The 15708-nt window shown below is 40.3% G+C and overlaps 1 protein-coding gene across 4 annotated transcripts in view; it reads left to right on the top strand.

Moving 5' to 3' along the window:
* The window catches only part of RFX8 (RFX family member 8, lacking RFX DNA binding domain), a 33236-nt gene that overhangs the window by 13695 nt on the left and 3833 nt on the right, over positions 1–15708 (top strand). For 2 of the 4 annotated variants that reach the window (XM_021413466.1, XM_021413457.1), the window contains 9 exons: positions 907–1035; positions 1120–1197; positions 1663–1776; positions 2498–2648; positions 3750–3808; positions 7303–7459; positions 10449–10543; positions 11611–11725; positions 15369–15669. In XM_021413466.1, coding sequence (XP_021269141.1) covers positions 907–1035; positions 1120–1197; positions 1663–1776; positions 2498–2648; positions 3750–3808; positions 7303–7459; positions 10449–10543; positions 11611–11725; positions 15369–15637 — 1167 coding nt within the window. In that variant the 3' untranslated portion in view covers positions 15638–15669. The remainder of the gene's footprint in view (positions 1–906; positions 1036–1119; positions 1198–1662; positions 1777–2497; positions 2649–3749; positions 3809–7302; positions 7460–10448; positions 10544–11610; positions 11726–15368; positions 15670–15708) is intronic. The other 2 variants (XM_021413485.1, XM_021413476.1) reach the window with 1 other exon arrangement.

The raw sequence follows: 15708 nt of genomic DNA, 5'->3' as shown, positions 1-15708 counted from the left end.
AATCACACACTCCCTGAAATAACCTTTGTCTGTCTAACTTCACTAAATACTTACTCCCCCTACACCTAATGTAGCTTTTTATTGTCTAAATATCACCTCAAGTAATCTTTGCTATGCTGAGTGTTGAAATCGTGGCTGACTGCCCCTGTTTCCAACACTGAGGGAGCCGGCGGGCACTGCCTTCCTTGTCTGAAGCCCACCACTGCAGCCCCTCATGCTGTTGAGCCAGCATCCTTTCAACTCATTGAGACTATATTGTCATGGGAAGTCTTTAAAATGCTTTGAAATGATTAAGAAAAAAGAATGGCAGCCCTGCTCACCGAAGGGGCTGATGCTAGGCTAACTGGTGGCAGTTCTCAAATACACTAGGAAATTGGCCTGACACTGGGGTGATTGGAAGCCAACCCACAGGGCATGAGCAGCAGGATTATGGGGATCACAGTGAGGGAAAAGGAAAGACTGTGTGTCTCGTTTTTTCATGGTGCTCAGAGAAAGTAATGAGAGCAACAAAATGTGTGTAACAGCAGCTGAAGAAAACCTTGCTGTCATCTTTACAGCAGAGCCAAGTATCTCAAGCCTTATTTAGAAGATCGCAACTGTGAAAATGAGTGCTATGGAAAATATACATATAAAATATGTGTAGCATGAAATATTCACTTGGTTTGAAAATAAATTAATGTACTGTTTGGAATTTGAGCTTTTAGTCAGCCATGCTTGTTTCTTTCACCCACCTCTATTTTCAGCAAAAAGAACAAGCATTTCTCTGAATGATTGCATCTTATTAAAAAATAACTCTATACATATTCAACGAAGTACTTAGTAACTTTAACAGAAGTGACAAGACAATTGTGTGCTTTTTTTTTTTTTTTTGATTCTTTAAAATATATTCTGATGCTTTGGAGCAAGGATTTGCACTGTTTTCCATCGGTCACTTATCTGAACACTGAAGAAGACAGACTTGCATACGTTTTGCCTGAATTTGGGATAGCCTGTCCTTGGGAGCAAGATTTAGTGAACAAATACCCCTATGAAATGGTATGTTCAAGTCTTCAGTAATCAGTCAATTTAGCTTTTTGACTATATGATCTTTTTTACACACTTTTTGTTCACTTTCTCCAGGTCATACAGATTGCAAATGAGTACAATAGCCACTGCCAAGACATTTTACAGGTTGTGAAAATGCAAGAGCTTGACAAGGTATGCCTTTGCCTCAGTAACTTTCCTTGTGATGATAGCAAATAGATATGATAATGAAATTGTTTATTTCTAGCTTATTTAGTTGATGGCTTTAACTAAGGTAGATGTTCATTTATGGACAAAAAGAGCACTTAGTCAAAATATTCTGGAATTCTAAATTAACGTGACCAGCTCTTAGAATGTGATGTTGTAGGCACAAAACACAAGGCCATGGATACATATCTCTCATTATATCCACATATCCACAGCATTTCTTTGTCTCCCTGCTCTTTGTTATGCTTTCTTGCCAGGTTCCCCACCCCAGGATGCTCCCACTGGTGTCTGAGCCTGGCTCAAGCCAGGTGGGAGCCAAGCTCTGTGCCTATCCTCTTGCTTCTGTGCTAATGTGCATCCTTTCACTGAGCCTCACTTCACATGTCACTGGTGTAAAATTGGTGAAAACTCATAAAGGACTTTGTGCAACAGGTGGAAGACTGTATCACATCATTCTGGAAGTCGCTACAGCCCGAAAAAATAGCATTTATATGCTTGCCAGATATATGCCAGCTGTTCAAGTGCTATGACAGATATCTATTCAAGGTACTGTAGACACGTTTGTTGTAATTACTTTGTGATTTTTGTCTTTTTGGTTCTACCTGAAGAGAAAGACCAGCTGTTGTGTACTATACGACGAGATTTTATTTCCAGTGTATATGTATATACAAATTTTGAGCCAGCACAGTTTGGATTTTGAAAGGAGACAGTGGAATTTGAGACAACAGCCATTTTGCTGGCATATCTTCAGTTGATAGAATCACAGAATATGCCAAGTTGAAAGGGATCCGTAAGGATCATCAAGTCCAGCTCCCGTCTCCACACAGGACCACAGTTGAAAGTTCTTAACATCAGTGGAGGATGATGTTATAAATATGATCTGTGGCTGCAGAATGAAGATATGCAGCTGAAATTTGGCCTGATAGCTGTCTTCTAAACTACAAGGAGATTATTTTTCCTTTGATAACTTTACTGTATTTCTCAGTGACATTCCATGTAGACATACACAGTTTTCTGCTCAGAATAATTTACTTCTTATTTACGGCAGGTCATCAAGCAGCATCTAGTAATTAATTCAGGAGGCAGTGCTTGCTTCTAGGATCTTTTTCCTTCTGCTAACAAATGTAGTATAATTATTGCCTTAAGAAGAGGAAAAAATGGGCTTTTTTTCATGACGTAATATTGTAATCACAGCTAAAATGTGTTTCATGCTGCTGTAAATATCTGTAGTGCAGCAACCATTCAGCTCCATGTATTTACATCGTAGGAAATGGATAACATTCTCCTTGGTGACTTCCTGGAGGAGGTGTCTGTCCAATATCTGAAGTCAATCAGAATGTTCAGTAAAAATGTTAAACTCTGGCTGCTTAATGCTTTGGAAGAGCTTCCAATGCCACTCCAAACATCCAAATCTAAAGGTAAGTATGAGGAACTGAGTGATTTTCATAAAATAATCTTTGCTTAAACTGCAGAAAAGATTGGGTTACAAGACTCTTAAATTCTTTTAAAATTATTTTAGCTGATGACTTTGATAGTGGGAAGGACTAGAGTTCGTTGGCACACAGTTAAAAATAAAGGCCTCAATTGGTGTGTGAGAATAAATTTAAGCTCAAATCATTCGAAGTTCCTGGTTAATTAAAATGTGCTTGAATCTTTTTAAAGACGTGTCTTTTGCCATGATCACTTTGGCTGTGTTGATGACTATGAAAAATAAGCACCCTGCCCTCTGAAATTTAGGTATTGTTCTTTCTCTTTACCTTGCAAGTGGTTTTATGCAGAAAAATTAATTAATGACTATAGGGCAGTTCAATATAAAGTAGAGAAAAAGCCAAAGGCCTATAGGGAAAATGTGACTCTGTCATTAGAGCAGGATTTTAAAAACTTGTAATATAAAAAGGTGTGTGTTCCTAAATATGTACATAAATACATACTTAGATTTATGTATGCAAATATGTTCATACGTACGTAATGTTCAAGGTCATGTTGGATGAGGCTTTGGGCAACCTGATCTAGTAGAAGATGTCACTGCCCACGGCATTGGAACTAGTTGATCTTTAAGGTCCTTTCCAAACCGAGCCATTCCATGACTCTACAGTTTATATATTACACAGAATCATAGAATGATTTGGGTTGTAAGGGAAACACAAACTCTAATCAAAACAGAAAATTTAGAATTCATGTTGCCATCAGTCATGATGGCATCTGAAACCATACTCATAAAAGAATGTTGCTTTTGCTTGAGAAGTGTTTCATGGACAAATTATTGGAAGTATTTTTCCTCTGCATCATGGGTTAACACATTTCCAGTGAAGGAAGAGCAGTGATCTGGGCTGCTTGCAAGCTTTAAACTTGCTGGGTCCCCAGCATAAAAAGCAGCTCAGCTTTCTCCCTGTGCCCTGAGTTAGCCTGTTGCTCCCACAGGGATCTGCTTTACAACTTAAAGAGATCTAACTTCATTAATGTCTTTAAGAATGTAAAATATTAACGATATGAAACACCTGCCTCTTCTTCTTTAACAGAAGTTACAGTGTTTATAAAAAGACTCAGGAGAAAGACAGATCTTTCTAATATGGCCAAGGTATGTTCCAGAATCCATGGAAAAAAAATAAATCTGAGCATCTCATTCACTCAAGAAGCCCACCCACAGTAAGGATCATTTATGAGATGCTCCACTGTAGTAGAACAACAGCAGCACAGGTGTTCTTATCTGTATACTGACCATGGTCCAAACTATGCTCACCCCCCTGTTTCCTTCTGCCCACAGTAAGCATGCTGAGGGGCCCTTTGGGTTCTGTGAGAGCCTCCAAAGTGTGGTTAGTGGTTGCTGTACTTACCTGTACTTACTCAGTGCTGCATTATTATGATGGGCTGTGCCCTTCCTGCAGCTTTCCTTCCATTGCTGTCCTTAAATACCTCCAAAATCACAGCGCAGGCAGTTCAAGATTCTCCCAAAATGCCCATCTGGCTTAAATGACTTTGCTCCATCCTCACAACAAAGGGGCAAAAGAAGGGTACTGTGGCTCCCTGGGTTACACAGCAGTGTCACATCCTTCCTTAACAAATGTAGTTTTCCTTTACGGGAAGACTTCATCACCAACGACATATAAAAGTTAAACCACACACTTCAAAATAAAGTAGCTTTTTGAGTGTTTTTCTTTTTTAATAATAATAAAAGCATAAATATAGATATGTGTCCTAACATGGGCAAAGGGTCTGCTATCCAGTGCCAAGGACTTGTAGTTGCCATTTCCTGCAGCAGCACTTTGGAGATGCTGAATACTAGAAACAACTCAGCTTCGTAACACTGTACGCTTCTTAACAGTACTTCTTACACATCAAAACACTTGATCCAGCAAGACTGCATGTGCCAGCTATTCCCAGTCATTTGGATCTGATTGCTGTTTTTAGACTTTACACCATTGTGCTTGGGCTTCAGGCATGACATGAAGGTGCTGGTTGTCGCTTTTTGGTTCTTCCCTGCCTATTCCTAATGCATGAAAGAGCTGTGGAGACTCAACAATTAATTTACACCCTAGACATTTAGGGAAAGAGAGTTTTAACCTACCTGGGGGGAATTCTTCAGTAGCAGCCTCTACCTGCTTTACGTGCACTGTTTAACCCGCACAAGGTGAACATTCTAGACCTGAGAACCTGGGTCAGGTTTATACTTACAGCTGAGCACACTCTGAGCCTGATTCCTCTTCATGCAAATGAGCTCCTGGCAGTATTTGCACAGGTAAATGATATTTGCACCTTCTCCAGAGCCTCTTTAAAATACAAGCGAAATATGTGAGCCTTGTAAATCAACATCCCCACAGTCTTTCAGCAGTTGTAGCCTCAGATATAACTTGACCTTACCCAAGCCATTTATACTGGGCTCCAGAGAAAAAGAGTAGCAAACAAGAATCAGATAAAGATTATATTGCAAAATTTACCTCTTCCATCTAATGCATACCAGAAGATGGTTAGTGGGACAGCACGTGAGAAACACACAGATCCTTCATGGTTGAGGTGAATGTCACTCAGAGAAAACCACTAGTTGTTTTAGTTGGTCAGGCCAGCCCCTAGGCTGGTGTGCTTGTACTATTTCCCCTGGTTGTCCTCATCAGATACTCAGGTAAAGTAGGCATGCATAGAGAAAGTGATGCCCCACTCCTGGGGCACATCCAGACATCTGAGATGAAGGTTTTATCCCCATCCATTCATTTAATAGCCTGGTTTTGGCATTCACAACATCTTGGAGCAGCGAGCCCCAGGATTTGATTATTTCTTGCGTGAAAAAGTACTTTCTTCTTTCTTCTATTAGTTTTAAAATTTGTGCCCTTTTTTATGCAATTCTTCCTGCAGAACTCTATCACATTCTTTCTCAGTTATTTCTATCTCAGCCTGAAGTTTAATTCTCTCATATGAGAGTCATTTGGTATTTCTAATCGTCCTTCAAGGTTTTCTCTGTCTGAAAAGCACTTTGAATTTCAACCAGGGACAGGTGGCCAAAGCAGGTGACAGTGCTCCTAATGAGAACTGTTATTGAGGGACTGTGCAGCTGCAGCTTCTGAATGGTGTAAACACACTGTGCCTTGTGGAGCACTTTGCAGTAATTTAGCCACCTGGTGAGAAAATCTGAACAACTTTGGCAGGGTCAGCATTGAGAAGGAAAAAGTAACTTTCCCATCACGTGTAGATAAAGCAGGCTGATATTTGCTACTACCTGGATGTACAGAAGTAATTAGGGTAGAAGAAGGTACAAATTTCCTGTGAGAAAGGAATGTGAATATAATGCTTGCCATTTCAAGGGCTGATTCCTGCCTTTGGTAAGCTGTATTTAAGTGCTGTCAGGGCCAGCTCTCAGTAATTCAGAGTATTATGCTTAGTGAAGTGCAATGGGTAAAGAAAGTGAGTGGCCTAACATCCTGGAACATGGAGCTGTGCTCCCAGTGTTCACCTTGTGTGCTCTTGCTGCAACCAGCAGCTCTTCTTCCAATGCTGGAAACTCCATGTAAAACAAGAAAAGAAGCTTTGTCTTTAACTCAGCTGAAAAAGACTACCAGGAGTCAGGCTGCTGTTATATTTGGGTAGTGCTAGCAGAATAGTGGAAAACAAAAGTGCTAGATTGGGAGTTATACTTGCAAGCGTGGGGTCATAGAAAGTAGTGATCTCTACCATGCACACAATGAATGGAATTTGTTAAAATGTTCATGAATCCTGAAGTTTTTTCTGAAGTTTACAAGAAAATATTTTTCCTCTAGTAGGCCAAACTGAACAACATGGATTATTCATATTAAAGCCCAAAATCAACATAGCCTTTAGGATCTCATGCATTTCAGTATGAAAGTGAGAGACTAAATGTATATGTGGATGAATTTTAAGAGACTCAGATGTAATTCCTTTCATTATTTTCCACCTAAAACATTTCAATCCGGATATCAGCAATTAATTAAAATAAAAACAAGAAAGGAAGAGATGAGGATAAAAAGTTAGGCTGAAAATTCTCTGCCATATCTGTATATGTAATATTTATAGGGACAAATATGAAACCAGATTCATTCACGAATGACTCACAAGCAGAGAAACAGGACAAATTCCCTACCAATATCACTTTAACTAATACCATATTTCTAATTTTATTTTTACCTTCTCAAAGGCTAGGAAAACTCAAGGAAACTCACTTTTGAATGTAATTGAAACGCATATTAAGGATAAGTGGTATTGAGGGAAAGTAGATCCTAATACATCTTTTCATTTTTTTAGACAAAGTTCCATTATTTGGCATAACTATAATAACTGTAGGCAAAAACTATTGCCCAGATACTTCAAGCATCTGTCAGTCTTGTCTGCTCCATCGCAGACACTACCACAAAGTCTCATTGAAAATAATATCACTCAGAACAAAACCCACTCAAAGACAACTTAAGATTCATCTCCTTTAATCTTTTTTTTTTTTTTTTCCATTTGGAGTCTAGTGGTAAATTTAAAGCCCCACTTCTAACTTAGCACTGAATAAGGGAAGCTTTTTTGACTGAGTTAAGGGCTTGTGAAAGTGAAAGACATTAACTGTTTTCTTAATAACTGTAGACAATGAGAATAGTCTTGAACAACAACAGCAAAGTCACTGTTCTGATCTCGGACTTGAATGCTGTCATCGGTCAGGGATTACTGGATGTGCCTGGAAACCTCTTTCAAAAGAAGTATGGAAATCCAGATGAACTGCAGAACAACACGGAAATCAAATGTAATTTTTTCTAAATTTTTCTATCCATTTAAGCCTCTGCCTGACGTTAAAGCTCTAGCATGTTTATTCATGGCATCTGCCCTACTGGGAATTACAGCCTTTCAGTTACCCTAAGTACTGGAAAAGAGCCAATAAAATTGAGTCTGGAGCATGCAGTTTTATCCGTTTAATTTTAAAGGTTAAGAATGAAAGGCTTTGATTCTCTCTTAATGCTTTCTATGGCAGCGGGAGTGGGTTTTGTGTTTCCAAATGACACATCTTCCAAAAGAAAGTTGTTAAACAGGGACATTCACATTTTATGATTTTCTTTGATAAAAAGGAGTTTCCTAGAATTATATTTTGCATTTTCCCCTGTTACTAATCGCGGCACACAAAATCACCGCCTGTGGCCAGATTTTACGTACTGTATGCTGAACGGGATGAGGACCTTTCAGCTTTCATGTCTTTTTGCTCTGTTAGGGCCCGCAGAATTGATGCTGTGCTGTAAACACTAAAACACACAGTCTGCATGTAAGCATGACATAATACATTTGCCAGTCCACCGAAAAGCAATGGGAGCACAATGGCAAGTTAATTCTAAGATTAACAAACTGCCATTTATACTACTAGCAAGAAATAGGCAAGATGGACCGGCTGTGCTTAGAGCTGATGGAGGAATCCTCAGCTCTTTGTTCCTGGCCTGCCGCAGGCATGCTCCCTGACAGGGGATGCACCACCACCTGTCTGTGACGGCTTTTGGCAGGAATAATAATTCTCTTTGTTCATAAAGCCATCAAGAGAACCATCTGAATAATGTTTATATGCAACCTAAAATCAAAAACAATGTGCAGGAAATTTTCATTACGTTCACTCTTTTTATTATCTTTTCAGAGGTGGATTTATTCCATTCTCTGTTTCCACTCCTTTTCCAGATTGTTATTTATAATAAACGAAGTTTTACAGACCCTATGTATATGTTTTCTGACAAGAAGACCTCTTAGCTAGAAGGGTATAGATTTAGAGAGGTACAGTCATGATGCAGCTTGTGGTACAGAGTGGTAGGTTCTCATCTTTTGGGGGAATGTCTGCACTGCACTGGCAATACTGTATATATTTCCATAGAATACTATGGAATATTCTGTAATTTTTTATTGTTTTAAAACAATTCCCTCCCCCATAACAGATCTTTCTTTCTCAACCATATGAAAGCTCAGATAAGAAATTTGGTATTGCATACAACCGTATTCCAGCTTGCACTTGTGCAAAGCTTACTCTTTCCACTTTTGCCATGATAATTAGGTCAGTGCAGGCATGGTAGCAATGGCTATGGGGCTGGACAACGTGCATACCAGGGTCCTAATGTGGTTGTTGAGCCATTCTCCATCATATTTGAAAAGTCATAACTGACAGGCAAATTCCCTGGTGACTGGAAAAAGGGAAACCTCACTTCCATTCATAACAAAGGGAGGAAGGATGACCAAGGGAACTGAAGGCCAGTGATCCTCACCTCTGGACCTGGAAAGATCATGGAACAGATCATCCAGGAAGACATCTTAAGGCATATAAGGAACAAGCAGGTGATCTGAGATAGCCAGCATGGCTTCACCAAGGGAAGGTTGTACCTGACCAACTTGGTGGCCTTCTATGAGGGACTGACAGCATCAGTGGACAAAGGGAAGGCAACTGATGCCATCTACCTGGACTTCTGCAAGGCCTTTGACACAGTCCCCCACCACATCCTTATCTCTAAATTGGTGAGATATGGATTTGAAGGGTGGACTATTCGGTGGACAAGGAATTGTTTGGAAGGTCACAGCCAGAGGGTTGTGGTCAATGGCTCTATGTCCAGGTGGAGGCTGGTATTGAGTAGTGTCCCCCAGGGGTCCATCTTGGGACCTATACTCTTTAACATCTTTATCAATGACATAGACAATGGGATCGAGTGCACCCTCAGCAAGTTTGCTGATGACACCAAGCTGAGTGGTGCAGTTGATACAGCAGAGGAAGGGAGGCCACCCAGAAGGACCTTGATAAACATGAAAGGTGGGCCATGTGAACCGAATGAGGTTCAGCAAAGCCAAGTGCAAGGTTTTGTTGGGTCAGGCTAATCTCAGATATGTATACAGAATGGGAGAAGAACTCTTTGAGAGTAGCCCTGCTGAGAAGGACTTAGGCGTCCTGGTAGATGAAAAACTTAACATAAGCCAGCAGTGTGCATTTGCAGCCTGGAAAGCCAACTGTACCATGGGCTGCATCAGAAGAGGGGTGATTGTCCCTCTCTACTCTGCCTTCATGAGGCCCCAGCTGGAGTATTGTGTCCAGGTGTGGGGCCTCCAGCACAGGAAAGATGTCAGGCTTTTAGAAAAGGTCCAGAGAAGGGCCACAAAGATGATCAGAGTGCTGGAGCACCTCTCCTGTGAAGACAGGTTGAAGGAGCTGGTCTTGTTCAGTCTGGAGAAGAGAAGGATGCAGTGAGACCTCATTCTGGCCTTTCAGTATTTAAAGCGAGATTATAAACATGAGGGAAATCAACTTTTTACATGGATAGATAGTGATAGGACAAGGGGAAATGGTTTTAAACTAAAGGAGGGAAGATTTAGACTAGATATCAGGGGGAAGTTTTCCTCTGAGAGTTTGGTGAGGTGCTGGAACATTTTGCCCAGAGAGATTGTGGATGCCCCATCCCTAGGGGTGTTCAAGGCCAGGTGGGATGAGGCCCTGAGCAGCCTGATCTACTTGATCTAGCAGTTAGCAACCCTGCCTGCAGCAGAGGGGTTGGAACTTGATGGTCCTTGAGGTCCCTTCCAACCCAAGCCATTCTATGATACTATGATTCTATGATTCTATGACATAAACTTGAATTCTGACTAATTTCTAAGAAATTGCACAGTTACACTAATCAAAATGTGATAAACAGAGGTCTTCATACATTTAAAGCCAAATACAAAAGAAAAAAAAAGCTAGAAATGGCAGCAAGCCAATCACTTGATCTCCCTTCTGTATTTCACAGGTTTGAACGACCTATTATCTTCGCTGGCACATTCGACAGATATTCGAGTTCTCCTAAGCTGTGTATCTTCGAATCTTCAGGCTTTTGTCATTCAGGTATAAAATTAATTTAACAATTTCAGAAAAGGAAGAGAGATCACACCATTTATCCCTTTACACTCTGTCAAAAGTTTGCAGGAGCTACATTGTATACTAGCAACATGACCAGACTGCAGATTTGCATAGATACAATTTATGCATGCTGCAGAAAAAGGAAGAATTAATTGGCATACAAAAATTCCATCTGTGCAAACAACTACAAATGTATTTCTATGAATATATATCCACTTCGGTGATTTCAGTATCTGGTCTCATTTTGTAGACACACTGCCTTATAAATCAAGATCTGTAAGAAAAATGTTCGTATAAATAAAGAGAACAGTTAATGACTCCTGGAATTGTTGATTTATAAAAACTGTTGATTTTCAGCAGGTTGTAGAAGAGTGATAAATTCTAGTACAATGGTTTTACCTCTCATGAAAGATTCAAGTACGATTATCCTTGCATATAGACCTCTTCCTAGGTTACCAATTCTTGCACCCCTTGTCCATCAGTGATCCAGAATTACTGGTAGTTTGATAGTAGCACTGCACTCTGTCGGTTGGACAGACCAATGAATTTGGGGCTGGAGGGTGGTTAAAGTCTTTTTAAAATTATTTTTCTGAAGAAGCAGGACAAACTGTACTTACTTCTTCAGCTATTTTTTCCTAATATTTTGGATGGGTTTCAATAATTAAGAATATCACTTTGGAGTTCTGCGGTGCCTTCATCTCGCAGAACCCTCACCTATCTCATGGGATACTACAGAGAAGATGGAGGTTCACAGTTACAGGGCATAAGGCAATAGACAGAGCAAAGGAAAAAAGATTAAAAAAAAAAAATCCATGGGGATAGTCAAACACAGGAAGAGGTTACCCAGAAGACTGGAGAATACCTTGGAGACATTCAGGACTTGGCTGGAAAAGACCTGAACTAAGATGACATACAAAGATCCCTTTCAACTTAATTGATATTAACTTAATTTTCCACCTTTGTGTGCCATCTGCACGGGGAAATAGTCCACAACACAATAAGGGACTCTTAACCATCTTCATCATAAAGCATCTTTTTTTCTCTATTTCCAGCCAAGTAGGAATAAACAGGAGTTTAGAAAACTGGCAGCTGATTTCCAGTTGAGATGGAACTTCCTACTGAGTGCAGTAGGCAAGGCAATGACACTCAACTATGCAGACAGTTTTGGTAAGTGAGAGCTTTGTACTTGTCATCTGATGTGACCTGAGATGGCAGAGGCACCCGATCGTTTCAACAGACAAACAGTCAAGCTACAATCCAAATGAACATCACCTCTCTAGGATGAGTATAAGGGAGGAAGGGAGAAAGATGCAGTTGGAGATGGCAGAGGGGCAAGACTCCTTCTTCTCGTAGGAGCCATTATTTGAGGAGAAACGGGTAACAGCATCCTTAGATGCAAACCCCTCTTCACCCCCATTGCAGGAACTTCATCAGGAAGGGGTGATGGAGAGCTGGGGCACCGACAGCCCTAACCATAATAATTCCATATCTCTCAGGTGGTAGCTTCCAGACTCCCATATTCTTTCTGTATAATACAGTAACAGCAGATCCAAACACTTTTCAAAAATGCAGGTAGTTCTTCCCAGAGAAGGTACAGGCTCCTTCCCTTTGCTTAAGCCTTACACTGACACACTTAAATTGACTGAAAACTAGTCAGTCCTTCAGCTGGAAGTATCTTATCTCTGTTGTAGCACCCAGAGCTGTCTAGCACCAAATCTAACACACATTAGTGCAAGGCAGGAGAAGTGAAGGGACTTTGCAGTCACGTTTTCTGAAGGTGCCTTGAAGTGGCACCACTGTGTCTTGAATCAATTGTTCCACTTCTATATTGCATCAAACCTAACTTCCTTTCTCTTTATTTGTAAGACCTTTCAGAGGCTATCTGTCTTTTATTTATTCTGGAGCAATGCACTGTCTCCTCTGAGTAACATCTCAACCCAGACTGCATGAACTACCTTTTAGACTTTCAAAGAAGCACATTCATAATTTTTCCTATTCTGTTGGATGGAGCTTCACACCAACAGCCAAAAAACCCTCATTATCTTCTTAGACATTCCCCTTCAAAGCTTAGGGCTTTGTGTTTCCTACAAAGACATAACAAAGGGGTATGCTAAGGTTGCTGCCTTTTATATTCTTCAGAATTCTTTCCCTGTTACAGACTGTGTTTGTGTATGTACATGCACAGACCTTTTCTGCATTTAGCTGTTACCTTTTGCCTCACAATTAGATTGCAGACTCCCTGGAGGAGGATTAGAGTTTTGTTCTCTGACTACATGGAATATAGCACAGTCGGGTCCCTTGTCCATGAGCTGCTGCATCAGAGTAATAATAAAATAATCAGTCCTCTGTCTTTGCAGAAGTGTTCTGCACAGAACTCCCCAGTGTTGGATGCAATATTTTGTGCAATGAGTGAAAATTCTGAACAAATTCCAAGAACAGCACTGGAAGCTCAGCGTTTATTGAAATTGCCTATGATGATGAAATCCTCTCCCGTCTTCCCACCACAAGAAGAGTTTAATGAATTGCCTCCCTGTTCTGTAGTTGTTAATGGCTGGGGACACAATGAATGCCATCTGATCTAAAGCATCCTATCCTCTGCTGAGCCTTCCTCAAACTAGTTACAAACAACGTTTTCATCTCACTTATGACAGTCTTATTACTGTACTTCATTAACACTGAGATTTAATTTATTCTCACATATGACAGTGTTTTAAAAATGCTTTTAATCTTTCTCTGTGATGCTCCAATTAAATTGGTCATTATTATCTTCTTTCTTAAAACAGTTTGTTCTTTAAGACATTGGGTTACATGATGTAACAACGTCCCATCTTTCCCATATTTCTATTCCCACATTTCTATTTGATGCCTTAGTGGGCAAGGCTTAGTTATTTTAACAAGACACTCTGTACTCAGGCCATTGCTTTTCATAAATGTCTTAAATCTCAGCATTTCATACAGAAATGGTGGGGATCCTGCAAGTCAAAATATGCTGCATCCACTGAGGATACACAATTACTTAGGCAAAATGTAGAATTTTTGGTAAATGTGTGTCATATTAATACAACATGCCTGCCCACAACGTAAGTCAAATACCAGAAACCAAATCCAAACTCACTTCTATCTGGGCCTCTTGCTTGGAGCTTGCTACTTCTGACACACGGAATACACTGGCATTCTCACTTACACTTCTGAGTTCAGAATTGTCTTCTGCCCTATTCCAACCCAACCTCCTCGTGGGTGATGTTCGAGTGCAATCAAAGGAACCTGCATTTAGTCCCCTGTAAGGCTGAAAGGAGCAATTGTATCACAGCAGTTAGGGCTAATGGGACTTCATGGCATTAAGGGACATGGTTTACTGATGGGACTCTGTAGGTCAGGTTGATGGTTGGGCTTGATGATCTTGAAGGTCTTTTCCAACCTAGATCATTCCATTATTCTATGCTAGAGCTCTTCCATTACCACCTCCTTTCTGGCATATGTGCCTCTACTTATCTCAGTCACAGAACCTTACATCGGCTGATACACCTACGTTTTCTTTACCAGTGTCTCCTCTGAGGCATTCAGGGGAGTACTGCCGAGCCATGGTGGCTGGACAGTCACATACATACACTCCTACACTTGCCTCAAAAATTCACATCTTCAAACTGCTTCCAGGGTCTTGATCCCTAATGTTTTGTTTTGTTATGGTATGACTGTAGAATGGAAAAGATCCCCTGACTGTCTAATAGTTTCTACCATGACTGCCTTTCAAAAAGAGGACACTGGCAGATCCAAACAGCTTCACATCATGAGGATTGCCAGTTTCCTGATGGCTGATTTACACAAGTTTCATCTCTATCTTTTTTCAATACAGATGACTCACCAGATGCCACTGGTTCTTCTGCAAAAAAAAATAAAAATAAAAATAAAAAAAATAAAAAAGAGTGCTGGGCCAGTTCTCAGCACAAACTGCCCAACATCTCAGAAATGAATTTTTCTGCCAGTATTTGTGATTAGCAGTTAGTGTGTTCTCCTTTTGTAAGCAAGCTGCTCTAACCCAGTCTCTCTTCAAAACTGCAGAAGGACCAGCAGTGGAATCAGCAGCTTCTCAGACAAAAATGACATCAAAAGAGGCAGTACTTTTCATTTTTAAAGCTCTTTAAATCTTAGTAGCGCATATGAATGGTAGTATCTCCTTGCTGATGTCCACGTAAACTTTTTTGTGGGATGCAGATATTATGAATTGCTTGATAATTCCTATGCAAATTTATGACATGGAAGAAGATCTACTCATCACTGTAAGCACTTTCAATCAAATGTACAAGTCAAAATTCAGTGGTCTCCACAAGTCCTTCTCTTGGCTTTTAGCAATTATAACTTGGTATTTTGGCATACCCAGCTGCAAGGTAGGCCAATTAATGTCATAGGTATGGAACAAACTGAAGTCTGTAGGAGGATTAGCTTGGGGAGAGGTTGAATAATTCATCTGTGTTAGGGGGGAATGGAGATAATACGTGCTAGTTAACAAGCCTTGTAAGAGCAGTGCATCTTGGGGAAGAACTTGAATAGAAAAGTGAATAAACACAAGCACACTTTTCTCTACTGGTAAAATTTGGGGAAAGGCTTTCGTTTATGTTTAAAATCCATAGTCAGTGCCCATTTTTCTGTGATATTTGGAGGTAGGTCATTCTGTAAGTATTATTTGATGAGTACTAGACGGCTACTTTGTCTAGCCCATCACTACAATGAAGCCCTTCAAAAAAAGAACATGCCAGGAAGGAATGCAAATTAACAGGTTGCTACAACTACTTCTGGTTTTCTTTAAATCTAGGATCCTGGCATTTGCTTAATTTGCTACTCTTGGATTATGTTGCTCACGTCTTCCAGTCCTATATAGAGGAGGAGGAGGAGGAGGGAGATGAAAGTTTCTGTGTCACACAGCAAAGCGACCAGCCTGTTCTGTGGGTTTATGAGCCCAGCTACTTTGGGGGCTATTTCACCGAGGAGGAACCTCAAGCCAAAGCTCCTCAGTCAACTCTCATAAGTTTGATGCTGAACCAGAGTGACATCAGATTAAGCAACGTATACTCAGAGTTCTGAGTTGTTTGGGGGAGAAAGCCACAGAAATCAAGGTGAGATAAAATATTAGCTCTGAAGAAAACTTAAAAAAA

The sequence above is a fragment of the Numida meleagris genome, chromosome 1 (assembly GCF_002078875.1).
Source record: "Numida meleagris isolate 19003 breed g44 Domestic line chromosome 1, NumMel1.0, whole genome shotgun sequence".
Classification (NCBI taxonomy): Eukaryota; Metazoa; Chordata; class Aves; order Galliformes; family Numididae; genus Numida; species Numida meleagris.
This window is presented reverse-complemented; position numbering and strand designations above follow the sequence as displayed.